At 42.3% G+C, this 27476-nt stretch overlaps 1 protein-coding gene across 3 annotated transcripts in view; it reads right to left on the bottom strand.

Annotated features, from left to right (window-relative positions):
- runx3 (RUNX family transcription factor 3) overlaps positions 1-11321 on the bottom strand; it is a 39764-nt gene extending 28443 nt beyond the window's left edge. The window contains exons 1-3 of one of the 3 annotated variants that reach the window (XM_044375420.1): positions 11062-11321; positions 1877-2118; positions 968-1124 (exon numbers count right to left, since the gene is read on the bottom strand). In XM_044375420.1, coding sequence (XP_044231355.1) covers positions 968-1124; positions 1877-2118; positions 11062-11101 — 439 coding nt within the window. In that variant the 5' untranslated portion in view covers positions 11102-11321. The remainder of the gene's footprint in view (positions 1-967; positions 1125-1876; positions 2119-11061) is intronic. The other 2 variants (XM_044375421.1, XM_044375419.1) reach the window with 2 other exon arrangements.
- Positions 11322-27476: the final 16155 nt, after the last annotated feature.

Genomic DNA, 27476 nt, shown 5'->3' with positions numbered 1-27476 from the left:
ACAATAAAAAAGGCCACAAAAGGCCAGAAAGGGCTCTGAAGGGAATAAGAAAAATGCTTCTTTTAGTAGAAGAATTTTGGGAGCAAGCACTTTTGAAATATTCTCAGTCTGGGACATTTCAGCCTGAAAATGTAGAGCTTTTGATTTTCTCAATATAGCAAAACATATATTGCAGCAGGCCCGTGAGAACAGGCCCGTTGGTATGTGTTTTTATACAACAATTAAACACAACGCCCATGATAAATACAGCGTATTACTCTATAAGCTTTATGGATCCTAAATGGTGGCGGGGATTGTTTGACAAATTGCCCCGGGACATGAATTGAGAGGTGGTTTTTTTCATCCATCCCGCAGACTTACACCACGTGGATAATTATCTGTATTCCCTGGATTAAGAAAATTACAGCCACATCGCAACTGTGCACCGTGACGCAGGCCAGATGTTTCAGATGACACCCATGAACGTCAGTTGGCACAGTGAGGGCACTCGCCGTACCCATACCTAAATGATTCCACATTTGGTCTTCTTGCGGTTTTTATCTTTGGAATAACAGAAATGAGGCCCAAATTTACAGAAATTTATTTAAAAAGCCATATTTTCAGAAACATACTGCATCGCTGTTACCTATTTGAGTCTCTGTGCAACGTGTTTGGTGACCTAGACGCAAAATAATTTATCACATTCACTAAAAAATAATAATGTGCTGTCAGTTCTCTGTCACCTAGACGTAGAAATATGATCCACTATAATTATTATAAGCGTATATGTGTCTGCAAATGGCATAACAGCCAGAATCTTTGCCATCCTATGTGTGTGTGTGTGTGTGTGTGTGTGTGTGTGTGTGTGTGTGTGTGTGTGTGTGTGTGTGTGTGTGTGTGTGTGTGTGTGTGTGTGTGTTTGTTTGCAGGTCGATGTATGTGTGCGTATGTGTGAGAGAAGGAGAGAAAAAAAAGAGACTGAGCTCACCTCGTCCGCTCCTGCCTACGAAGCGCAGGTCGTTGAAACGGGCCACCTGGTTCTTCATCACGGCGGAAGCGTTCCTCAACTCGGCCGAATAGTTCTCGTCGTTGCCGGCCATCACGGTGACCAGAGTCCCGTCGGGGACGTCACCGAGAGCCACCACCTGCATGAGCACGGAGAAAGCAGGCGGTCACTCTGGGTCACCAAACCAAATGCACACACTGCGCGCGTAAAACAGCATCCGGCTCCCATAATACTAAGCACGAATATCTTTTCAATTTGACCACAATGTAAACAACAAACTATTGCATAAATTGGTCGAAGGGGGGCGGGGAAGTGGGGGGGATGGCTAAAGCCTCCAGCGTACCCTTTTAACATTTAAATTAAAATTATGTAAATTTTATGTCACATACATTTTATTATCTTGTCCTTGTCCTGTTATTTATTTCCCTTGTGTTCTCATCTGATCTCGTCCAAACACATGATTATGACATTACACATAATATTGACATAAGCCACAGATATAAAGCACCTCAGTCTTATATTACATGGCCTAATACAAAAATAATTAGATAAAAATGTGTTCAGATCTGTTGTAATTTCAGACTTCTTGTCTGCAATAATTTTTGTCCTGATTTCGGATGTTATTATTCTGGATGGCGCATTTTACAGCCAATAAATACTAAACTTGTCTGAACATTTTAATAATGTATAATCAACAAACTGCAACATGCAAAAACACAGCGTCTAGAGCCCAGTCTGATATATGAATAAATGAAACTAAATAACTTATTTTTTTCCTTTTTTTTAAATCCACAAAGCATTTCTCATACATAAACTACAGTCAGAAAGCCAGAGGGTGCGTACTTTAAAATAAAAATATTATAAAGGATAATTAGAAGCCATGTGTCTTGCCTTGAAAGCCACGGGGAGCGTCTTGTTGCACCTCCAGTGAGACGGGAGGACTGAGCAGAGGAAGTTGGGACTGTCGGTCCGCACCAGCTCGCCGGCGTGGTCCGCCAGGACGTCCACCACGTTCCTGGTGTCCGGTCTTGACCTGAGGGGCCCCGGGGTGGCCATGGCCCCGTTGCCGTCTCCAATCTTACTGCAGGGGAAGGACGTGGAGGGCGGCGTGAACCGTCTGGTGGTGGGCGGCTCTACGGGAATATGCATCACAACAGCTTGGGTCAGTGCCACCTGACTGGGTTGTATCACACGTGCAGGACTCTTTGGGGGGAAAAACAGTTTGTTTTCCTCCAGACGCTGATGGTCTCAGGAGTCCACTGTGAGCGCAAAGGATGGAGGCGAGAGCGCACTAAGTCTGAGTGAAAAGAGAGCCTCGCTACCTTAACCGAAACAATAAGCTGATGACTGTGTGCTAGATCATCTGCACAGGATGTGTCAGCCCGACGAACATCAGGGTTGCTCTGTTTATTAAAACCGCACAAACAAAAGCTCTCCAAAGTCTCTTACAGTTCTGTACTTGTCTTAGATCGGCGCTCTTATCTAACGCACATTGATGGACAATTTCAGCCGCGTGTAAACAATATATCAACACCACACAAACTGCTGGAACTCTCACTTCTAAAATCTAAAATGAATCCCCTAAATAATTCAGTCCCGATCAGAGACAGTCTCTTGGCAATGATCAGGTAATCCAGCCGTGGTGTAAAAAGTAAGACAATCCAGCTGACTGGCGCTCTCGGCTAAACTTTTTAGAAAGTGATCTCGACTAAACTGCCAGACTTTGCCAGACGCGTCTTCAGATCTCACCAGCCTCCTCTGAAAACGCCGAGAAACTCTCTCTCAAACCCGAATATCTACAGTCAAACTGAAGTCGCAGAAGTTCATCAGTGTCCTTTTCCTGCGTAAAAGTTCTTCCAACTTTATCCTCGTTGGATCTCCTCCTCAAAAAAAAAAAAAACAACAACAACAACAACCCAGCGTTATTCTGGCGATTACAGGAACTGTCCCGTCACTCCAGATGGATTTCCTTTAACGTTATCCTTTAGCGCAGGGTTACAGGGCGCAAGAAGGAGCCGTGAGGCTGAACGGAGTGCAGAGTGCCGAGATATTATTTTACCCGAGTCATTTTAGTGTTTAGTAGTTGGGAGTGTGGAGATGACTTCCACCAATGAATCTGCTGGGTTGGGCTTTCATCAGACCAATCACGCTCTCTGGTTCGCTTTTTTTTTCACCAGTTTACTGCTGTCACACACGAGCTGAATTATTGATACATATCTCACAGCTTTTCTTTCTGCTTTTATACAACACATATATATATATATTAACAGGGAGAAATAGAAACTTTATGAATTATGAGGATTTTTTTGTTTTATAGAGAGGCATATTTAGTCTTGAACTGCATAAAGAATTATTTGAACACAATTTGATTTGAAATTATAATCATTGGGCACCGTGAAATGAAACAACAGTGTAAGTTATTAAATGTGATGGACTTTGACATGTAAAAAAAAAAAAAAAAAAAAAAAAAATCAGGTTTAATGCCAAACAAGCTCTGTGTTGAATCTGAATTAGGAGTCTGACAGGGGAACATAATAAACAGCTAATATAGAAGCAGAATTATCTGCACATGTGTCCTCGTCACAATCACAGCACCTGCTCTGACCTATTTTTATGTGAGCTGTTTATAATTGATCTAGAGAAGGATTTAGACTGCAGAGACCTGTGCTGTTATTGTCATTTACTGCTTTTGAAGAGCTGTTGCATCTGGCGGCTTCATACCTTCACAGCAGGTAAATAACATTTTTTTCATAAAGAGAAATTATGGGTTTAAGACAGATCCGTATCACTTTAATTGACCAAGATAAATTAATAAGAAAATTAAAGCAAACAGGCAAATGCGTTTTTTTTTTCCACATCAAAGGACATAACAGAGCAATAAGTGTGTGCCAGAGGCTGAATTCATTAGGAACCTGATCAAATGACGGCACACCCTGCGCGCCATCGACCATGCTGCTTTCTGACACTAGTTGGCGCATTTGCCTTTTCAATCGCTGTCAGCTCAGACAGTCTGAGGCAGACATTTCACATCTGCTGCAGAGAAAAGGAAACTTTTATCTGTGCTGTAAGATAGACGGAAATCTGAATTAATTTCGACTTTATCCAAAGCAGCAAAACGAATCCTGTTCTTGAGATATTTTCATCACTGTAAGAAGTTCCGATATCAGTTTTTTTTACTTTTTTTTTCTTTTTGCTTCAATCCGAATAAGCTTAATTATTTTTGAAGAAATGAAATAATTATGAATGCGTTGACGATTATTCGTTTAATAAGCGCACACTGAAGCCATGTGATGGATTAGAGTTTACATTTCCATCGCTGATGCAGCATTTAGGGAATTCAGTGGCTCCTTGCATTGTGTGGCTTTTACTGTAGATGCATATGTCATTTATCTAGAAGTAAACGCCGATTAAAATAATATATATGATTTTACTTTTGTAGGGTCTGTTGAGCACCGACAGAGTTTAAAATTATGACAGTTTACACGATTTTTAAAAGATTTTGCGACTTAACTGCTGCAGAAATTAATTAAGAAATCTCTCCCAGCTTTGATATAAAAAAATCAACATTACACAAAAAACATGATGAAAATAATAACCGACTCAAATTCAAACAAATAAAAATAGTCAAAACAGGAAATTAAAAACTAAAAAGAAACACTGAATCGTCCATCTGGATTTTCGTTGAAGCGCATTTAAAATCAATTCAATCAATCGATAACACGTTTTGTTTTTCGTGCGCGTGCGCGTCTGCGTCGGGTTTTAAGTTGTTTTCTTGCACGAGAATAAATTAAGTGCAGGTAATTGGCGCGAGGAGTCATCGGATTGGCTTCAGATTTTCCTTTAATTTTCCTCCCCATCACAGTGGTCGAAGTCAGAGCCACAGACCGAGAGAGAAGCAGAGCAAAGATCTCAGAAAAAAAAAAAAAAAAAAAAATGTGAACTGAAATTTCTAATTATGGAATAACGTTTGAACATCAGAGCTTTAGTTCATAGCAGTTTGTGTGGGATCACACCTGGCCACAAACCTCATGCTATCAGTGGTGATATCTCAATGCAGCATGCTCTAACACCTCTGTAGGAAAAGCAGAAACAAAAATCTACCTTTTATATATATATATATATATATATATATATATATATATATAAACCACTTATGAAAAATGTGAGAAAGTGTTTAAGAGTTTATCCAATTACTTAATTAAACATTTAATAAACATCTCCCATCTCTCTCTCTTCTCATTTCTAAATCTTTTTTTCTTTCTTATTTTTTTTTTTTGAGCGCCTCTATGGGACTTTTGAGGTCACAGGAATATCAGCCTACAAACTCATTTAACACTCTGACACTCCCTGCTTGTTATCTAGGACAGTGTTTCTTGCTGCGGGGTCTGGTGAATCTAGGGGGTTACCAACAAAATAAAAATAACTCACTATTTAGATTAATTACACCAATCACAGAGTAATAAAATCATGATAATAAAGCCATAATCGTTATCACCATCTCCTGAATTCAGTAGACATGTATACAGTTGAATAACATCAATAGAAATGTTACTTTATGAGATCCCTGAGGAGAGCCAACGTGGCCTACGGTGTGTCGATTCTAGTGTTTTTGACCAAAAGGGGAAGCCCAAATCACTGAAGCTCATCCAACAATTGCACTAAAACCACTCTACACAACAGCAACGGCAGCAGCAGCAGCAGCAGCATCCCTCACAATCTCAACAGCAAAAACAAAATCACCTCTGATCAGCTCATCTATCGTGCGGCCTCTATTTCGAATAAAGCTCGAATGGGACAATGACAATGCTGTTGATATTTTAGTCATCCTCCTGCCCTGGTTCATTATTAATATGTGACCACACGCCCCAGCTATACCCTGCTCAGCTGTAATGTGCGCTCTGGGCGCCTGTCACATTTAGACCTCTGCATTTCAACATGCAGTTTCTACAGTTTCAGCCGCACAGGCATTTAGGACAGAGCCCGTCGTGCCCCTGAACGATTTTTAATGATCCGGGTGGGTTGAGCCTGAAATCAAGACAGAACTCCTGGAGGACACGTGAAACCCCAGACCCACCTCAAATAGGCCTCAGCATATACAATTTGTACCACTGAAGGATAAAAAAGAAAATGGATCCTTCAGATATAAATCAAGAAATCACATCATTGTTTACCGACGGTTACTCTGTGAAAACTTGTGACTGAGAGGTTGCCTTCTTCAACGTAGCCCGGCCCTGAAATCTGAATGTACGCTCATAACAAAAAAGGGCTCCCTGCGGTACCAGAAAGTGGTTTGTTGGCTATAAAGACCCCATGAAATCTTTCTGCAGTACCAAACCGGTCTAAACGGGACCTTTATGACACTTTAAAGAAACGTACAAAATTAAGTTTAACTAATAAGATTACTTGGAGTCTGTACAAAGAAACTCTCGAGATTCCTCCTCCTCCTCCTGTGTGTGTTTAAAACCAGTGGAAACCCCACTTACTTTAGGTTACATGTGTAATGAGTCAGATTGTAAAGGCTAATATGAGTATGATCCCCATTAGCAAAGAAACCCATGGAAGCCTTTGGGGTCTGTAAACTTATACCTGACTCTAAATGCCACCCACACTGCTTTCAGTGCCACTTAAAAGTCACTTTGAAGATGGGGACAGTCTCATATACGTGGAGATCCCTTTAAAGTTTTTCATTTTTTTTATTCTGAATATGATCCATTAGCCTGTGTAAACTCCTGGGCTATTTTCAGACTTGCACACATAAGCCTTTGGATGGGTAGCTATTCATTTGGAAAGGGGGCTATGGGGGCAATTAGAAATAGTTTGAGGTTCGGTGATGACATAAGACAAAGATTTCTATCTTTAGAGAAGCTGTGGCGGTCACACATTTCTGTACATTCACAAATTACAGGGCAAGCTTTGGCCCTCAACCCACCGAATGCATTCCTTCCGAAAAGTGTCTGCTCGAATTTCAGCCGGGGGTTTCTGCTCAGTGGAAATATGAGTGTTCTGAATGGACGACTTCTATGAAATGGAGTTTTATTCCTCTCGGATTAAATTAGCTCCACTTTGGGGCTCGGGGTATTTTTTTGTATGAATGATGAATTCTGCGGTGGCTGTGGAACGCCAGGCTTGTTTACCCTTCCCTCCTTTTTTTCTGAAATGTAGCTCGCTATGAAATGGACTTTTTCTGCTTGATATGACAAGAGTGTCTGTGATTAGACTCACAAGCATGATGTAAGTCACCAAAGCCATTTGTGCCAGTCCCCTCAAAGCCAAATCATATTCTAGCGTCGGAGTGTTTATATACACAAGTATATGGGGAAACTTTTAAACAACAGTGAGTGGGTACAGACTGTTTGGGTTTTGGGCTCTTGCTGCTCTGATGGCTGATTCTTTCTCAAATTTTGATTACATAATGTGTCAGCACATCACAATTGGTGGTCACTTTTGTCCATTTTGATGTTCAGACAGGAAAATATGAAACACATTGAACAATTTTGATCATATAAATTTGTATGTTATTTTTACTCCACCAAGGCTGTCTGTGTTAGTTTTAATGATCACTGGTATGCATATGTATACTCAAACTTTGTTTTAGGTCATAATGACCTCAAGAAACTTTATTTCTATTTTAATTTCTTTCGTTTCTTCTGTCGTTCGCTCCTTGTAGCACTTTATATATCCAGTAACTCATGAGTGTAGAGTGTCAGGTCCCAATTCCAGATCCTTGAAGGCGTTCAGAGTATATATTACACGAAAAATGATGAAGAGGATGGTGACATTTCCAAACCCAGCAGCTAATTACTATGCAAGAGTGATGAGTTGAGATGCGGCAAGTCACCAGAGGAGACAATGAGCACATTCATCTCATGCATCTTTAATACTCTGCTTACATTTTATAAAAGGTGCAGAGTGGAGCCAAGGGCTTATTAAAGCCCTCGGAATCAATTGAGCTGTATAATGGCTGTTGGGGGACGACTCCAACTCTGTTTTTATTTCTGTCTGCTGAATGTAAATGGACTTCTTAAAGACTACATTCATTTTCAAACGTGTCTGTCTATCTGTCACTTCATTTCATATCGAATGCATTACAGGATAAGTTTGGTAGTGGTGCCACATTGATGTTTCCCAATCCTCCAGAGCAGTGGCGGCAAGTAACTAAATACATTTACTTGAATATATCCATTTGCTGCTACTTTTTTACTCCACTATATTAGTTTGACAGCTGTTGTTACTTTTCAGGTTAATATTTCACATTTGAAAAAACATGTCATAAACTTATAAATACAATGCATTATGAAACCTTTTTGGCTTGTGTCTGTCAGTTCACATGTCAGTGAGTTGTTAGCAATAGAAACAAAGAAAGATTTCCCCTCTAAACCTCTCAGATGGCTTGTTTATGAATAGCTGTATGAGTCCCAAAAAGGTAAAAATATCCAATATTTAGAAGAAAAAAGGAGTTTTTTCTACTTTCCTAACTTTTTAATCATCTCACGACCCTTCAGATTTATCTTGTGGTCCTTTGGAGGGGCCAACCCACAGGTTGGAAACCACCGGACTAAACTAACACTATAAGAAATAGTTAAAACTAGCTCCACATTGACCTGATACAACAATAAAATGCCATATACACATTGATGCATCAGTATTAACAGTCTAATAATGTCATATATATAACAACATAAGAGTTACAGGGACTTTTTGCTGCTTTTGTTTTTGTTACTTCTGCTGAATGTACTTTTACTTGTATTGAAGTATTTCCACATATTGGTACATATGTAAAGGATCTGAGTACCTCTTCCATCACTGCTCTAGAGGGGGCTGCTGCAGATCAGATTTGGTGAGTGTGCATACATGATTGCAAGATCAAACACACCTCTAGTTCTTAAACCCTCAAATCAGGACGCACTCTTTTTCTGTTGACAATAACAACCATGAAAGGCACAGTGAGACAATCCGATGGCCTCACTGTGATCGGCGTTCGGGGGTTGAACGTGGTCGGGCCCCCTCCCTGCCCTTTCAGTGGCAGTTCAATGGTGCACACCACACCCGAGGCAGGCAAGGGAGGGGAGGGTGGGAGGGGGACTAGCTGTAAACCCCGGTGTCATGGTCGCTCCGCCCTCACATCATCCGTCGGGTACACTCACCCAACGATGACAGTCAGCAGTCTGTGATGTGGTTCCCAGGCCTGTTTATTCTTTGGAAACCCACTAAAAGTAGCATTGGATGGTAAGCTCACCAAAAGGCCCCAGTGCTATTATAGGAGCACTTTGGGTTGAGTTTTGATCTGGTGAGTTTGTAAATAGGGCCCTGCCTTGCTGCGGGGCACCACTTTTGGGTTATATTGTTTAGTGTGACCTGAAGGAAGCTTTTTGATATTGAGGGTGATTTGTAACCTGGAACAAAATGTAAAGTCCAAACTTGATATAACTTGTGGCGTTGGAGTTGTATACTCAATGCGGAGATCAGTGTATGTTTTTCATAATGTTGATGATGATGGACAAAGGCCTACGAAATATACCCGGCTCTGCTTTTCCTCATTTCACTGAAGGACAGATTGTATTTTTTTCCAGGGTCCTTATTTACCCCAGAAAGTCAGTATAACTTTTAAATCTAAATGAGTCCCATAAATACGTCAACTCCCCTATTTTTTTCAGTTGTGGTTTTTAGTGTGAGCTATAATCATTTCTCATCTTTCTTTGTCTCTGTGTCTGTCTGTCTATTTGTGTGTAACGACACACACACACACACACACACACACACACAGACACACACACACACACACACAGACACACACACACAAATGCACAGTGTTTCTCCTTTTCTGGCGAGAGCTTCTGATGCAAGGACGGCAATCTGTAATCTGTAGTAATTGCATGTTGCAGAAAAACATTTTTCCGCTGTGGTAATCGCTGCAATATGTGCAGTTGCGTTGCCAAAGTGACAGCACCCCCACCCCCTACAGACACACACACACACACACACACACACACACACATACATACACTCAAGCACACACACACACACACACAGTATCCTGACTCACTCTGACTTTGCCAAATGTGTCCAGTGAAAAATTTGGATCCTTCTCCTCAGGATGGCTGAGGGACACAGACAGTAAGAGAGACAAGCAACTGTTGCATTGTGACAAACTGGCGATTGGAAAGCATTACACACACACACACACACACACGCACACACATATACACACACACACACATACACACACACCTGTGGCTCTGTCATGCTGCATTCACCTTCTGCAAAAGATTTACAGTTCCTGCCAGTGACAGTTTAACTGCCATGCAGCCCAAGTGCCAGAGCCCTGCCAGAGCCCAGCTGCCACACACAGATCAGGAGACCAATCTTTCAGTGGAGCCACATCAATTCACTCTCCCTTCTCTTTTTTAACAGCTACAGTATCAAACAGTGCAAACAGGTGATAAAATTACTGTGAGCATGTCTAATACTAATGCACTAATATTTCTTATGAAGACATCTTGTAGAATTGAGTCATTTGTCAGAGTTCCTCCTGATTAGTGGAAGTTGAAGCCACATTAAATGTAGGGAGTGTAGTAACGGTCTGTGGCTGAACCATTGATGCATATTTATCAAACCATCGTCTACCATTTCACCACTTTGACACCAGCATCTATTCTACTCTGTTGGACTGCGGCGCAGGTTTATGAGGTCATCACCACTGTGAGACTGAGGGCAAACTACGGTGTGTGTTGCAGAAGACAGCACATTTGACTTACTCATCTCACTCAGCAAATAATCTCTCTCTCTCTCTCTCTCACTCTCTCTCTCTCTCTCTCTCTGTCTCTCTCTCTCTCTCTCTCTCTCTCTCTCTGACATTGCAGCTCAACAGCCCCGCACATTTATGATATCATTACCCACTGCGTCATCACCCCTTTGCCTAACAGAGCCCCAAAATATGTCAGCCCAGTTTGGCTTTGTTACGTTGCTCTCGTCAACGTGTAACCACACACACCTAGTATAAGGACAAGTAATGCTCAGAGACATTTATAGATACACAGCACAGACACCAAGATTGCAACCAGACTGTGTGTGCAAACCTTTTCCTCTCTGGGCTGCTACTCTGACTGCTGAAGCCATCCAACCTCCCAGCAGTTGAACTTCCCTGTGTCTCTAATGGAGTCTCTCTGTCAGATCAAACAGCTCCCACTGACGAGGAGAGGAGACAGATCGCAGCGCTGGAAGCCGTTCAGTCTGACAGCCCGAACACGTTTGACTGGCAACGCAGCCTGTGTCTACTCTTCCATCGCTAGAGATCCCACACAAATATAGTAGCGCCACCAGAGAGGGGAAGAGGGGGTGAAGAGCGGGGAGGGGGTAAGGGAGCCCGAGCCTGTCGGCTCAGAAAATAAGTTGTGAGGCGTCCCTCTCACACAAAGGCAAAGCCCCATAGCTCAGTCTTTTCTCAAAATGAAATCGCATGTGAGCCGAATATTAGGAAGTGCGCATGGCTTCCAGCAACCACCAAGCCATTATAGCAGAGCCTGTAAACCACATTTTCACCAGCAGACAATGCCCCTTTGTGCTTGTTGTGTGGCTGTCCCCTCTCACTGGAACCCGAAGAGAAGCCCTGCACATTTAAAAAAAAAAAAAAAAAACTGTTGAGATTAGAGTGAAGATGTGAGAAAAAGTGACGAAGAGCAAGATCCAGAGGCATGAATGAAGAGGAGTGTCAGTTTTAGATCTCTGGTTAATTAGTGGCAGTCATGTCAGGAGGGGCAAGCAGGACAGTCTGCCCTCATTTAGCCCCATGGTGAGGGGGACCTTTGATGTGGTTGCACATGGAATGCTGTTGTTCATTCCTCCCTGCAACAAAAGCCACGTTTTTATTTTTTGAGACTAGGTCGCTGTTTCTTCGAACTGTGAAGGAACACGGTGAGGTATGTAATGTATGAAATGAATGGTATGAATGTTAACCAGCAAAACACAAGACAGAGAGCTGAGAATCTGCCATCCAGGCACTGGGCCAAATGTATTGTTCCTAGCTGCATTGTGTATTGGTATTCAAATGGTTTTGAGATGGAGACAAACCTTCTTATTAATCTCTGCTGTCTGTAAATGTGTGACACCATTGTGCACACGCATTAAAGCATTATATAAACACACACAAATGCACAGCATGTACGCATTTCCAACTTTTCAACTACTGTCATCATTGTTTGTCCCTTCAACTCCTTTTCATCGCTGTTAAGGGACCCTTTCAACAGGGGTCATTTCAGGTTCTGTCACACTCATTTAAGTGCAAATGGACTTCAAAGAGGACCCAAAATACTGAATTTGCATTTATTTCCCTTTTCAGAGGGGTTCAGCCTCCCAAGCACCATCTGACTCACCGCAGAATCCAACCAGATTCGAGCAGGAACCTGGTTTCCTGACAAGTGTCCGTGCCACTTTCCTCTGCAGACGTGAGACAACTCTTGGAAAGTACTCGGCTGGGCCTCGGGGGTTTTTCATCATAAAGAAACAAGGGTGTGGCGATTCTCAGCCTGCAAGCCAGGGAGCTCAGGAGAGCACTCAAACACATAATACTGTCATCCCCCATAAATCCAATATCTAGCACAGTAGGTGATTATTGTCAATCATTCCAATTGATATCAAATTAAATCAGCGGAAAATGAATCACCTCCACATGTCATGAGCCTTTCTGCAGCAAGTGCATAGTCACTGCATTGCATGCAACTGTGTTTCTGTCATGTTTGTGGGCTTGATTCCCAGTTCTAGATTAAGCAAACCTAATTGGAGGCTAAAGCTTATTTTCAATGGAGTCTCTCTATTCAAATCTTTGCAAGAGTCAAGGACTTGGTTTAATTGGAGTCCGGGAAACCACCCGTGTGTCCGAAGTGACTGAATGTTTCCTCTCATCATCTCCATCACTAATCAGTAGTGGCGCTGCCTATGTACAGTTAGCACCCTGGCCACGTGGAGCTTGCATAGTAAGGCAGGACTTTCCTCTCTTTGACTCAGAGCCTGAGGCGTCCATCGAGGCTTTGCTGTAACTGCACACTAATCCCCTGATTGCTGTGTTTAGGCCCGGCACGTCGCTGCTCCACGTCAAGGCGGCCACGGCTAACGACGAGCTAATGACACAACGATGACAAGGAGCGTTTGTAAACCCAATCAGCAGCTTGGAGTCTGGCTGCCTGGTGATTAGGTTAATCAAACTATATACTGACTGAATGACTGGCTCGCTGTCTGCCTCTTATGTCATCACGCTGATTAAAGGGGAAAAGTTGTGTTCAAGTCCGTCAGGCCCTCTAACACAAACGTCTCTCTGCCAGGTTGGCAGTGTTAGCGCAGCTAGCCGTCATGCAAGTGTGGTTCCAAAAGTTGGGGGAATGGGACCTGAGGGGACTCCTCATTAAAGTGAGAAATTAAACTGAGGTTTCACTGGTTTTAACATGACAGAATGTGTGAGGATGCTGTTAGGATTATGTTGTTATGTTATCTAACGGCAAAAATTGAGCTCCTTACTTCAATTTTTTATCAAATGGTGGAGTCGTGGTTTAATATCGCTTTCTTGGTCAGACTTAGATTTTGTGGACAGTAAATTCAACAAGGTGGTATCTCACAGGAAAGGCTCATTGGTTAGAGTCCTGTAAGTAACCACAGGACAGAGTAGTCGGTTAAATATTTTTTTAAGCGCAAGACACAAATTGGCAGTTTATAAAATCAAGAAAGCAGTCACTGATATTTTTCAGTTAAGTCCTCTGCTGTTTAGTCACCATGTGGGTAATTCTGCTGGACTAAGGCATCGGGAGACCATATGTTAGTCCTGACCAGCTATTACGGTGAGGTCAGACAGCATTTAGGAGGGGGAAAGCGTCACGGTCATCATGTTGACATGCACTGCTCCTCTCTGACTCAGCACAGGGGAAAAAACATCAGGCGATTACTTTTCTGTGTGTGTGTGTGCACATGTATACACGTCAGTTGCAGTTTCAGTGTATATACCATGAAGGCCCTAATGTGTTTGTGCATGTGACGGCCGCGTCTGGGACCGTGAGAAGAGTTTATGCAGCAGACGGAGTGACCTTACAGCAGACAGACTATGGAGAAGAGATGGAGGGGCCACTTCTGCTGCGCAGCTGACGGGGAATCCCTGGCATGGTGTTTCCTACTGAGCCAATACAGAAGTGAGCAGCTGTAGAGAAAGTACAAACTTGCTAGAGTTTACTTCAGGGCAAAACCTGTTGCAACACAGGGGATGATAGATCATTTTGTCAATTCTGCAGGTTTTTTATGATGTGCAAAGGTAGAAAAAAAAGCAAATGTAGGAATAAGATATGCAAATATGGGACAACAGGAGGAATTAGATGATTCATTTCCGCAGTAATAGTTCAATTTTGGGAAATATGCGTAATTGGGACAAAAACAGAAGTGTAAAAACAACATTTTGTGATTTCTACACTTCAGTCTAAACAAATGAGATATAACATGTTGATAAGTGAGCTTTAATGGCGCTGGTAGGTGGATTTGTTACTTTTGGACAAGGCTTGCTGTCTTTATGCTAAGTTAAGCTAACGGTCTCCTTGCTGTAGCTTCGTATCTAACTGACACATAAGAGAGTGGTATCAAACTTCTCATCTAACTCTCAGCAAGAAAACCAACATTTCTCAAAATGTTGAACTACTCCTTCAATCATCTTTTAGTCACGACATAAAAGATAACGCTAAACGCTCAGATTTGCATCCTCCCTTTGCAGCACTGAGGAGGAAAGTACAATTAGGTGGCCCATTACTGATGCAGTTAGTAGTGCTGTCAGTTATTTATACCCCCTGATGAATAGGCCAAGAGAAAACTAAAATCCCATTTTTTTAAGTGCTGTCTCTACAAAATCAATTCCCTGTGGTTAAAGTTATGCTTGAGAGGAGGGGAGAAGCAACCCAAAAACATGTTTTATTGCAGCAACGACAATTAACTGTATGTAAACAAGTTGAAAAAAGAAATCTGGGAAAATAGAGGAAAATAGAGAATCAGAAAACATTTCACAGCCTGCAGCCTCTCACATCCTATCATTATCTGCATTTTTCCTCCACCGTAATTAAGTTTTTTCTTTATTGCTTATGGGAAGAGGGATAGGCTATAAGGATGTTTTGAGCATGATTAAAGTTGCTCATAATGAAGTGAAGATTCAGTCTGGAGGAAGGATTTTTGTCTGTGAAAAGCATTCCTTTTAATCCTTTGATGGTGACAGAGTGAGTTCCTCTGGGCCTTAGATCTTCACTAAACTTTCACACGTGATAAAATAAAAACCCTGCGTTCCTCCTGTCTTCCATCTAAAAAAAAAAAAAATAAAAAAAAAGAAAGGAGAAAAGTTGCTGTCCGCTGATATGTTTCTGAACATGTGGGATCTCCATAAGTTTGAGTCATTTTATGTGCTGCCGACCAGACCCATGCCTGCCCATTAAAGTAATTTGTGGGTTCCAATGTAACTGTAATGTTAAAAACAAAAGTGCACTGCAATCGACGTTGTGCTTAGTCACGGGCAGTTTTTGCTTTTCCTCTTACTGTAGCAGAAAGGATGTTGTTGACAACATCTGTACAGGGAGGGGTCTAAACAATGAGTCTTCTTCATCTGAGTCAAACTCAGGTCACAGCTCCCTAATTGCAGCTGCAGTCACTAAAAACAAACTGAACGTATTATGAAACTAATGTTTTATTCCGGGTTTTAGTTTAAATTGTTTATCCTATTTCCAGCTTTGCCGAAAATTTGAAAGCAAATTCCATATACCAGTGTAATTGCTGCATAAATTTAGGTTAATAATACATAAATTAGCTTACAATAATACTTGTGTTTTTTTCTGCAACCCCAGCCTCACCATATAATAAGCTGTGGGGCAGGCCTGTGGTTTAGGGCGTAGGTTTAGAACAAAATTAAGAAACAGAAAATTGCGAGAAAGACTTTTCCTTAATTTGGTTGTCCACCATGCAAGAGGAATGAGATCATGAAGAGTCCAATAACAGTGATGTGGATTTAATCATTTTCAAGGGTTTATATGAAATATTATCAGCTCATAAGTGAAGCAAATTAACCGTAAAGAAATGACTCAGACAGAGAAGAGCCTCATCCGGTATGGGCATTACTTTTTAGAAATCAAGCTAAAGAATTTTATATTCTGATCATTTCCACCTCGTTATCCAATTATACAAGTATTTTTTGAAGTCTGCACATTTTCCTGCCTGTAGTTTGTTCCTGAAGGTCCCAGTTAAAGAAACTGGTCTAGACATAATAAATTCCTCTAACATCACTTGCATTATATCTGGACGTTTGTGTCCCTCACACCAATTATTTTTAACCACCGCTCTCTAATTATCATGTAAGACTATAGTACATATTCACTGCCTTTCCTGTTTCATGTGAGGATGACCTCAGTGAATGTGTTCTGCATACATCCACTGAGTTCAGCGCTCTCGCAGCTGCCACGCACAATTAGATCACAGAGTTTAAGATGCAGAATAACTCTGAGTGAACTTCAGGGGGGCTGAGACGCCGAGCCGACTGTTCTTCCTGCCTGCTTGGCTGAACACCAGCTTTAGATCACATTTGCTGCGTTAGAATTACAGAAATATACAGCATTATGTCCAGGTCTCCCCCTCCAGGAGTGTTTGTTGATAGAAGTTGTTCAACCTTTCAAAGCACTTTTTTTTTCCCTCCCCCCCGAGTCAGAGAAAGCTTTACAGCATAAATCTATATTATCAGATTGGCTGTAAAGAATCTGGCCCCTGTGGTTGCTTGCCGACCACCAGAAAATTGTATTTACTACTACACTTAGCACGACTTTAACCTTGACCAACGCAACACTAAGCATGGTGGTTAGAGCCAAAAGTGTACAAGGGCGGAGGCAGGTTTGGGATTAGTCGACCACATAATCAGCACGCCCCTCTGCATACTCTACCTGGAAGCCATCTTACTGGCAACCCCTGAAAGTGTTCCCCATAAAGCCGCGTTGACAGACGGTGAAAACGGCGAGACGGACCAAAAAGTAAATAAGTACCTCCAAAACGTTTACAGCCCTAATCAAGTCCAGAGCGTTTCTTCTATCCAATATGCCTTCAGAGTTTTATAAATAGATATTATACTCGGCTAAATTGGAGACAGGATTTCGCTGCTCTGTGGCTGTCATGCGTTTTCTATTATTTGCTTTCACTTTAGAATATTGAAACTCTTAATATCTGGTTACAGATTTCAGCTCGCTCAGCCAGTCCTCGTGTTTTGGCGTCACTCGGGGGGCCTCACACTCAGCAGGATTTTGAATAGGTTCCAATCAAGCATGTTAATTTAAGAGAAGAGAAAAAAAAAATCTTCCCCATATGACTGTGTTATTAATAAATTCACAAGAGGCTAGCCATATGCTCTGTCAAATTTATTGCCTTTTTCTTTTTGGAGCTACTGTATAGTGCTTTTTTATTTGTCAGTGGTTGTGAGCTTTGAAATTCATCTTGAGCTTTATTCGCTGTTAATGATTCATTTTAACTCTGCATGCATTTAAAGCGTCTTTTTCTCGCACTGTGCATGTGTCTCTCAGGCTTTTCCTTCCCCAAAAAAACGTGTTGAACAAACCAGACCACCTCCCAGAATCCTCCAAAATAACCTTGCTACAACTGTGGTGAGGCATGGCACGTTTCTCACACACAAGCCCTCACTTCCATTCATGCAGCGCAATAAGCCAAACATATAAAACCATTCCCACCCTAATAAACCAGGGCCTTTTTCTTTGCCACAAAGGGAGCTGGCTCCCAAGAGCGTAACACTCTAAAACGGACCCCTGTATAAAACAGCCTGCAGGGAACACAGCCGCCCTTCCAAGTGGAGGGAAATGCGGTGACAGAAACCGAGCCAAGGATATGACCCACCACAACCGGCCCAATCACAGCTGCTATAAACCAGGTACCCCACCTGATGCAAACACTGCCAATATGTCAGGATCAGAAAACTCAGTAAAGTTTATACAATTCTGCTTCACAGGGGGAAAGTCCGGTGCTTTTTTTGGAGGCCAGTGCTTTTAAAAAAAAAAAAAAGTGTAAAAGTCGTGTCTCAGAAATGTTGCTTTCTTATTAAATAGTGGTGCTGCTGTGTGGGGGTTAGCAGGTGTAGCCTCATTGTGGTTATTATCAGTGAACAGCAGCAGCACTGTGAGTCTGCATCAGATTAACGCCTCGTTGACACAAAACTCTCCATCTCTCTTTCTCTTTCTGTCTCTCACAACATACTAACGGTCAGACTATTAACTTTGCCTTGTGTTCTATACAGAGTTAGGCGCCTTGAGAAAGACAGATGGTCTGTCTGCTCTTAGTGACTCGGTGTGCATGTGTCATATGTTTTATGTGTGTGTGTGTGTGTGTGTCTCCCTGAGCTTTAGCGGAGGACTGAGGTTTCTGAGGTGAGGCGTCCTCTCGCTTCTCACGCGAAGTGCATCTGATGTTGCACATCACATGCTTAAATGTGTTCTCTGTCTGCTCTGTGAGATAGGCTGACATGTGTAAGAGTTACCAATATAACACCTACAGACTCAGAGTGTTTGTTCAGTGCTGCTGATATATATTTGTGATAGTGTCAGTGTGTTATTTTCTTATCACAAATTAAATGTCAACTTGGCATGACTGAAAAAAGATCAAAATGACTTTGTTTTTATCAAGAATTTTAGTTTTTATTTGAATGACTCTTTTAATATTTTTTTTTTTGTGCCATCTCTTAAATAAATGAAATGTTGCTTACAGCTGTATTTCCTGACTTCTGAAGAGATGAATACATTATTTCCATGAGCTTCATGTCGCACAGTATTAAAGTCAGAGCTCGGTAAGCCAGACATTTAACAGTCTTCTTGATTTTCTGTAACCATTCCTCTTAATTTCAGTTTGATTTGAGTCTAAAAAAAGAGAACTTTTGCCAAATTGCTTTGCCTGTGTAATGCAAGTTGTTAAACTAACCACTGGGGTATTTTGCTTACATGAGGTAGTCCCGATTTGAAATGCTTTCAGATTGAACTGGAGGATTTAATGACTCTTGGCCTTTGTTCTCTCGCAGTTCGGTTTCAGTCTCCTGACAGAATGAATTGTAAAAGGATATTGCATATTCACTAATGATTTCCAATGGTGATTACAGCTTTAAATGCTTGTCTCTTTTCTCCCCCCCCCCTCTTCACCCTACTGTCTCGCATCCCGTCTCTGTGCTCTGGTGGGGCTGAAAATCAAAATCAGGCACCCAAAAAGCGCATTCTGTTAGAAGTTTAAACAGCTCAAAAGCCTGATGGACGGCATCCATGAAACCTGAAGTCAGTGACACACTGATCTGTAAACAGTGAGGAGATAAAGGGATGCAGATCCAGCGGTTATAGAGAAGAAAGGGTGAAAAGGCCTGAGACTTGTCAGGAGGAAACTATAAATGCCTGGGTGTCTGTAGAAGCTGTGAGAACACTGGAACATCATCCGCTATCACTGCGGTTCCACCAAGGATATCAGAGGATTGTTCTCATGTGAGCCACAGATGTACTATATACTCTGTGTGTGTGTGTGTGTGTGTGTGTGTGTTTGACTGACTGTCTGTGTCTGACTGTGTGTGAGTGTGTGAGGCTCCAGAGATTTTAAGATATACTCTGCAAACAATTAGGAGCTGGTAGTGTTTCTCCTGTGGCTGTCTCTAATTAACACTGCAACGAGGCCTTAATTGGGAAGGAAATTTTGTTTTTTTCTGCTGCCATTCGGTGGCTGTCTCAGTGGTTGTGTGAGGAACAGCAGGAATAACTGTCCACCATCAGACTAACAACTTGTTTGTCAGGACTGACTACTTAATGTTTTAGTGTTTTCAAGGGGATTATCGTCACTTACAGGAAAAAATGCAACAAAAGTGCAAATCAAAATCAGGTGAAACTCAGTGTTTCTAATCTTCCACTTTGTGCACACTGAAGAGGTTCACTATTTGCAAGTAAAAGCTGTCTGATTGGAATTGCAATAGGCAACAAATGGCTTCTTCATTAAGGCAGTGTTCAGCATCGCCAAGTATAGTGCACTCACCTCACCACACAGACCAAAAGAACCTCCTGGAAGTAAAGCAGAGTGCGAGAGCTTAATATGTTTGTTTTTTTTTTTCTCTTTGCTCTTTAATTGTATTGCCGTATTCCAGTAAAGGGCCCAGTCACATGGAGCCTCTGAGCTCGTATTCTCACAGAGAGCACCGAGTTTCACTTGATAATGAATGTCTGTGGTGAGAATCCCATTATGGCACTACTCCATCAAGCCAACAGAAAACACAGGAGCGGAGAGGCAAAGGCCTTTAAGGGCCATATCAGTCAACTAGATGAGGGCTACCGTGCAAATCAGATCCTCCTTTGTAAACCTCCCTCAGCAAACATCTGAGTGAGTGTGGACAGATAGACAAATGCATTCACACTATAGGAAACGGCCAGCTCTTACATTTGAATGTCTTAATGTGTTTTTTGTCAAAGGAAACGGACGTATAGTTGCCAAACTGACAAAAAGCTGCACATTCAAAACAATTGGACAGAAGGTGGGATGATAGTGGGAGGAGGTGGGAAGAGGTGGGGATGGGGGGGGGGGGGGAGTGGAGTGGAGTGGAGAGGGAGGGGAGGATCTGCACTTACCTCTGAGTAGACTGCTGCTGTAGTTGGAGAAGGAGTCAAAGATGCTGTTGGATGCCATGACAGGGAAGCCAGAGAGGTGTGAAACCCTCGCTGCAGTTGATCTCCACCGACCTTGGAGAGGGAAGGCAGGATTGAAACACAGAATGAAAGAGCACCAGAAAGAGAAAGGGGAAGAGAGAGAGAGAGAGAGAAGGAGAAAGGAGAGCACGAAAGGACAAAACTCCTGGAGCTCAGAGCCCGTTTGCAACCAAGAATCTAGGGTTTGCGACTACCGCAGGAATCCCAAGCCACAAGCCTGCAGAGAAAGAGCAGCAGCATGTGTTAGTAGCAGCACCAGGGGAGATTTGAGAGAGAAGTGGGGAGGAAAGAAAAGAAGAAACAGAAAGAGAGAGAGAGAGAAGGCAGTTGAGAGAGAAGCAGAGGGCAGCTTAAAGAGGCAACAGCAGCATTTGTGTCTCCAGGTGTTGAGGTGGACTCACCAGGGCTGGAGATGAGAGGGGGCCCACCAAACAGAGCCCGGGCGTTGGAAGCGGGCCGGCGAGGAGGGTTAGATTTGTGGTCCTCTGTCACGCAGTGGGCTGAGGGTCTGAGGTTAGCCAGCTAGCCTGATAGCGTGGTCTGTCTGTCTCTTTCTCTCACACGATGGTGGTGGCCTGACTGGAGCGTCAGTGCTAGTAAAAAGCTAAAAGCCACAGTGTATCTGCATCCTCCTCGCCATCCTCCACACAGACGCACACTCCCCTCCGTGAGTGGTGGAGCCCACATCACATGTCACGTGAGGTCACCGGGCCTCTCCCTCCCTCCCTTCCTCTCCTATCGTCTTTGCTTTTTCTCTGGTTTTTCTGCTTCAGTTTTTACTTTCCATGCTTCTCCTCCTCTGACTCGCCGTCTTCCCTCTCACTTTTCATTGGTCATCCAAGTTTTGGAAACGTTCTATTTTCTTTTGAGTTCAAACCAGGCAGCGGCCTACGCCACAGTGGCTCAGTGAAGTTTGCACAGAGCACTCAAACCGCTGCAGAAGAAGTGGAGAGAGGCATTAAAATGTGTTGAAGCAAACACAAACACAAGAGAGAGAGAAAGACCCGTGCGCATGAGATGAAGAGTAAGAGAAAATGAGAGATAGCTGCGGCTTTTGCCACTGCTGGGAGGCAGGAAGAGAGTAGAAAGTGTTGTGTCTCTAACTGCTTAACAACAGTGAGCGAGTTGTTCTTTACTGTGTATGTATGTCCTGTGCTAGTTTTATGTTTGTCTGACTCACAGCACATCTGTGTTTGTAAGAACCGGTGGTTTTGGGCCTGCAAAACCTCCACCCTCACTTACCACTTGATAGTATCATAATCTTAGTCTCATTAGAAGCAGCAGTTCCAGTTGCTCCACTCTGACTGGTTCGTCTCCTCTCTTCTCCTGTTTCATCTTTCTTTTACTTTTGCCATCTTCTATCCCTCACTCACAGCTTTTTTTTCCGTCTCTCTCTCTCAGTCTCTTTTATATTTGCTTTTATAACACCTACACATAAGCAAACCCCCAATAACACTTATTTTAGTTCACATTCAGCCGGCATTTTGCTTGAGAACATTCTGTTTAAACTGTATCTTTCTAATTTTTACCTGAGCTTCTCTTAGCAGTATGAAAAAAAAACAAAAAATATTTGTGGGCTTTCTTTCCCACTCTGAAAGTGCAAAGCGATTTAACCTGTTTGTGGTTTTCACACTTTTTCATTTTCTGAGTTGAATTATAGAACGGAAAAGTTGTCACTGATGTGGCTACTTGTACTACATGTACAGTATCAGCCTGAGTTGTGATTTAAGACCAATGTTGTGCTTTATTTGTCTTTATTTTGTGTAATTTAGCTAAAAGTTTGACAGTTGTGAGAAAAACAGGAAATGATTCATATCCCTTCAGATTCAAATAGAAATTAAGTGACGAGAGTCAAAAGTGTGAGAAAAGTCTCTGTGAGAAAGACCGACTGCTCGCTGAGGTGCTGTTAACCTGCCGATCCTACAGTGTGTATGTGTGTGTGTTTCAGCCTGTTTGTGTGTGTGTAAGTGCACAAATCACTGGCATTTGCAAAGCTGTGGTATCCACACTTCCTCTCTCCTTTCTCCTGTCTCTCAGTGACACACTGACCATGTCTGGCCACGGGACAACAGACCCAAACCACCGTCTGGTCACTCATGTGACCCAGTTGCTTTCCCTAGAAACCTGTGTGTGTGTGTGTGTGTGTGTGTGTGTGTTTCTGTTTCACACTGCTTTGTATATGTATGTTAGCCCACGTTGTCCTCCGCTAATTGCTGGACAAAACTGCAGCATGGATCACAGCATGTGTTTGTATGTGTATATACAGTACCATGTTCTGAGTGTGTGTGTGTGTGTGTGTGTGTGTGTGCTAGAGAGAGTGCTTGCCGCTCTTCCTGGTAGCCCGCACTGCCCTGTAAATGAGCAGTTGCCGTTGAGTTAGGCGGCAGCGCGGGCTAAATGACACGGCGCGTCGGCAAGTGTGGCCGAATGCTGAGGCCACAGCCGTGGCCCCAGGGCTTTTATCAGTCCGTCCACGCGGCCACTACAGGCCTCTGACTTAACCTCACACACAGCGAGGCTTCCTCTTCTAACACCTCTGCTGCCTCCCGACATGGCCTCGGCCCTGGCCTGCCAGCCCAGGGACAGATTACAGCTCTGTCTCTCTCTGCTGAACAAGAGGTACTGCTGTCACACAGGCCCACATGGAAACACTGCTCTGTGCAAGGCCACAGACACGATGACTAAATCTTTGTGCTGATTTATACTTCATTCAGCTTCTTTAGCTAAAGTCCTGAGGAAAGAAATAGGAAGCTGTAAACATTTGCAACTTTGTTTTTTTTGTTCTCAACTAGCCGGATCCAGTCTCTTTTCCCTGGTATAGTTGGTCTGGAGTATTTGGAGTGGAGGGTCTCTGCAGGGTTTAGACCTGGTGCTTGTTTAGAAAGGGGGATGTTCACGAGTGCAGTCACTGCTTTTACAGTTCAGAGGCTTGTGGTTGTTTCAGTTTATAATCATTTAACGTGCATGTATTTGTGCAAGTGATTATTCGAGACATGTTGCTGGTAATAATTCATGTTGTTTTGTTTTTCAGATTTCATTTAAGTGAGAAATATATTTCTCTGCTTGTTGTCTTCACAAGAAGAGGCTGTTTCAGATTATTGTCAATTTCCTTATTTTTGTCCACTTGTGGAGAGAAAAACGTTGCATCTGGATTTTCAATGAGGAATAGAGAAAAGCAAAACAAATATAGGAACATCCCACAGCATTGTGCAAGAACGGGAATTGGCTCCATTGTAGTGTAGTCCAAACTTGACATTTGAAGAAAGCGCTGGAGTCAAGGCCTTTTCCTCTGTCCTCAGTCCGCTCTGTGTTTTTCTTCTTTGTCTAGGTAAACATCTGCTTCATGTTTTGAAATGTATCTCATGGCTTTGCACTGCCCATGACCGTAAGGGGAAAATAGTCTGAAGATCATTGTGGCCGTCTTTCACTCAATTCTTTTTTTCCCCTGCCCAGGCCTTGTTTATCAAGCCCCTGTATTTAAGCTTAATATAACTCCTGTTTTGCTGAGAAAACTGTGGTGGTTTAATCACTGTCAGTGGTCCTACGCCTCTCGGGTGTGGCTCGCGAGGCAAAAAGGACCCAGTGCGGTCGTGCGTCCAGCTGCAAAGGGGCTTATTTTGTGGTCTAAAAATTGCAGGCTTCCCCATATGTTCCCCATAAACGTGGAATGCAGCGTGGGACTTGAGGAGGCTTTTATAATGAAGTGGCCGTCATTGCATCAAACACCATGGTCCTTCCTGCCTCTAGGATAGGCCATGGGAGCCCGTTTTTGGGCTGCATGCACAGGTCCAATGTCCTAACTGCTCACTCACACCTCATACTGGCCATTTTCTTCAAATTATATTGCACAGGCTCATTTCTGTTCACTTTCACTACAGCATACTCATAATCTATTCTTATAACTTGCACAGGTTATAAAATAAACAAGAACAAGAATAAAAAGACTGAAAAAGAGTCTCAATTGAGTGTACTTGAAACTTTTATCTGTAACTCATATTGACACGAGACACTTTTAGCAGATTTTTTTTTCTGGAAATCTTAAATTAATTCTCAGTATTTCTAGAAGAATTGGCCCCACCAAAAAGGAAGTTGGCAAAAGTGTAAGTGTAAGAAACAAAAATATAAAACATAAAAATTCCCTGACTGGTCACATTTGAAATAAACCTGTGTGAAAACACAGCAGCAGAAAAACAGTAGACACAGTTAATTCTGTCAAAATGTGAGTTTTTAGAAAGTTGCAGCTGCATGAGAAATTAGTTCACTGTTACCAACTCAGCATTAATTTGTGTTTGTGTGTCCGTACACATGTGTGTGTCTATGTTGTTGTTGTCATTGTAAGCGAGGCACTCCCAGATGCAGTGGTTTTAGCGTGCAGTATCACGGTTGGAAGTGATCACCGGGCCCATTATTTATTTATTGGCTCCAGCAGACATGGAGACTGTGGTAACCACACAGAGAGGAGGGGGGGGCCGCGGTGTCGCCACACACTGCGCAGGCCGTATCCCAGAGTTTCTGAGGAGCGCTACATGTATACAGTAACTTGTGGCAGGACAAAAACAACAGAAAGCCTGTGACGGGCCGTCACAGATATAGCTGTATTCCTTCACTGCAACTGGCACCTCTGGCACCTGCCGCAACTCTTTCAGACAAATTTACCATGTTTACAGGTAGTAAGCCTCCATCCTACCCGCTTCACCCAAGCTCTTCCTGTTATTCAGAAACTGTGCCAACGCAAAGACTGAGCATCCAGCTTCCTTTACAGCAGGTCGATTCAAAACCCTCAGAACCACTGGCAATGAGCTGTTTAGGCTAATTTGACAATTTATGGCTGTCACATAGTTTTGCTCATGAAATAAAAAATAAATGCATTTCATTTCATCAATCACGTCACATCAATCTTCAGTTATACAGATTTAAATATTCAAATTAAGATATTCAAAGAGGAACAAATGAAGTAAAGTTTGAAGTCGTAATCTGCTTTTTTGAAAACAATCTAAAGATTGAAGATGTTTCTCTATTCTATACTATGAACATTTCTATATTAAGGAGCATTAGAATAGCTATACATGAGAATGACGTATGAGAAGTATGTCCGCTAAAAGAGAAGAAGCTTTGTGGACCTGCATTTGTCATGTGACACTGAATGTAAAAACATACGTGCTGGTTCAACTGTGAAAAAAAAAGTGATGTGTTGTGTGGCTGTGTTAGTTGAGCTATAGATATATCTATAGATATAGTCATGAAATAAAAGTCAATAAAAAACTGTCTCAAGAAGGAAGTCCGGTTACTTTTTCAGACATAATTTACTCATAACATAAACCAGAACCTTGAAATTCATAATTCTGTTCAGCCAGTTATCACTGATTGTGTCAGCTAAGAAGTTCTTCTATTTATTGCAAGCGAACCTAATAGATAACATAATGTTTATTTATATAGAAATGTTGGCAATTACTGCTTTAAACATAAGGAAAGCAACTTATAGAGCACAGTAGTTTATTTACTTACTTTTGAGTTAGTTACAAATCACAAATTTGTGTCTGAATTTACAACTATATTTCCAAAATTTTGTGTCAAAGTGACGCTTGGATCTTGAAGCAGTTTCACTAATTCAGGATTTCCACTGTTTTCTTTATCTAGCTTCAGTATTGCTGGTAAGATCTAATATTTGACTTGTTTACTGCTAAATGTGTGTCACATTCAAGTTTCTATTCCTTTGAACATCAGATCAGGAAGATGTACCGTCTAGTACCGTCTAGTTTTATCATGTTTTGGTTCACAATGCTTATCGCATTGTGTCTGTGTGTTTTGTGAACCACTTGTCTTTACCAGAGTGGTAAATTTACACTCGGCTTTGAGGTACACAGAGGCACCACATCACGGCAACGGAGCAGCTGGAGGGTGAAGTGCTGCAGCCTCACATAAAAGCACCCGTAAACCCGAGACCTCAGTTACCCCAAATGCCCCAACGCTCAACATACACACAGCTCACCCCCAGCCAGACCAGAATAGAGCAGACCATGGTCTTGCCACAAACCCAACTGATCCCATTGACCTCACTGCAGCATCGGGATCTGAGCTCCCACAGGTGGAATGTTGAAGTCTTTTTTCTTTTTCTTTTCAATATTTGATAGCTGCCGCCACTACCACTGAAATGTAGCTCACATGGAAATGCATATTTTCTGTGCATCTCAAGTTTCGCTTTGCAGAGTTGCAGTTAGTATGTCAGACTGTTGCTCTCACCATGTTTTATTACCTGTGCGTGTCTGCGTGCGTGTGCTTGTGTATTTGAGTCTACGTGTGTGCGTCTACGTATTTCCTGTGGTTCAGACATGGGTTTCGGATGTGACAGACAAGCTTGCAAGCATGCTAGAGTGTGTGGGGCAGGATGTTCCTCTACAGCAGATGCACAGTGGTTAACTTTGACACTGTGTGCGTGTGAGCATGTGTCCCTGCGTCGCTGCGTGAAACAGTCACTTCAGTACTACAGTTTGTTAAAGAACAGTTCAAAGGAAACATGACCTGTGGGAGAATGTATTGGCTGGTCTGCACATCGGAAAGATTCACATTGAAATTCAACTCAATCAAAATAATTCTGTAGCAATTTAAGATTTAAAGGCAGTGCTAGTATTCAGATTATTGACTTACGTAAAAATATCAATACCACAATGTAAAAATACTGATTAAAAATTACTGATGCATTTAAGCTGCATTTTAATGTTGTATTTGGTCAATATGATTGTTGTCAAAATTTGAACTATTTACATATTGTTAATAAGGCA

The sequence above is a fragment of the Thunnus albacares genome, chromosome 15 (assembly GCF_914725855.1).
Source record: "Thunnus albacares chromosome 15, fThuAlb1.1, whole genome shotgun sequence".
NCBI classification, from domain to species: domain Eukaryota; kingdom Metazoa; phylum Chordata; class Actinopteri; order Scombriformes; family Scombridae; genus Thunnus; species Thunnus albacares.
Note: the sequence above shows the minus strand (reverse complement) of the source record. Positions and strands in the feature narration are given on the sequence as shown.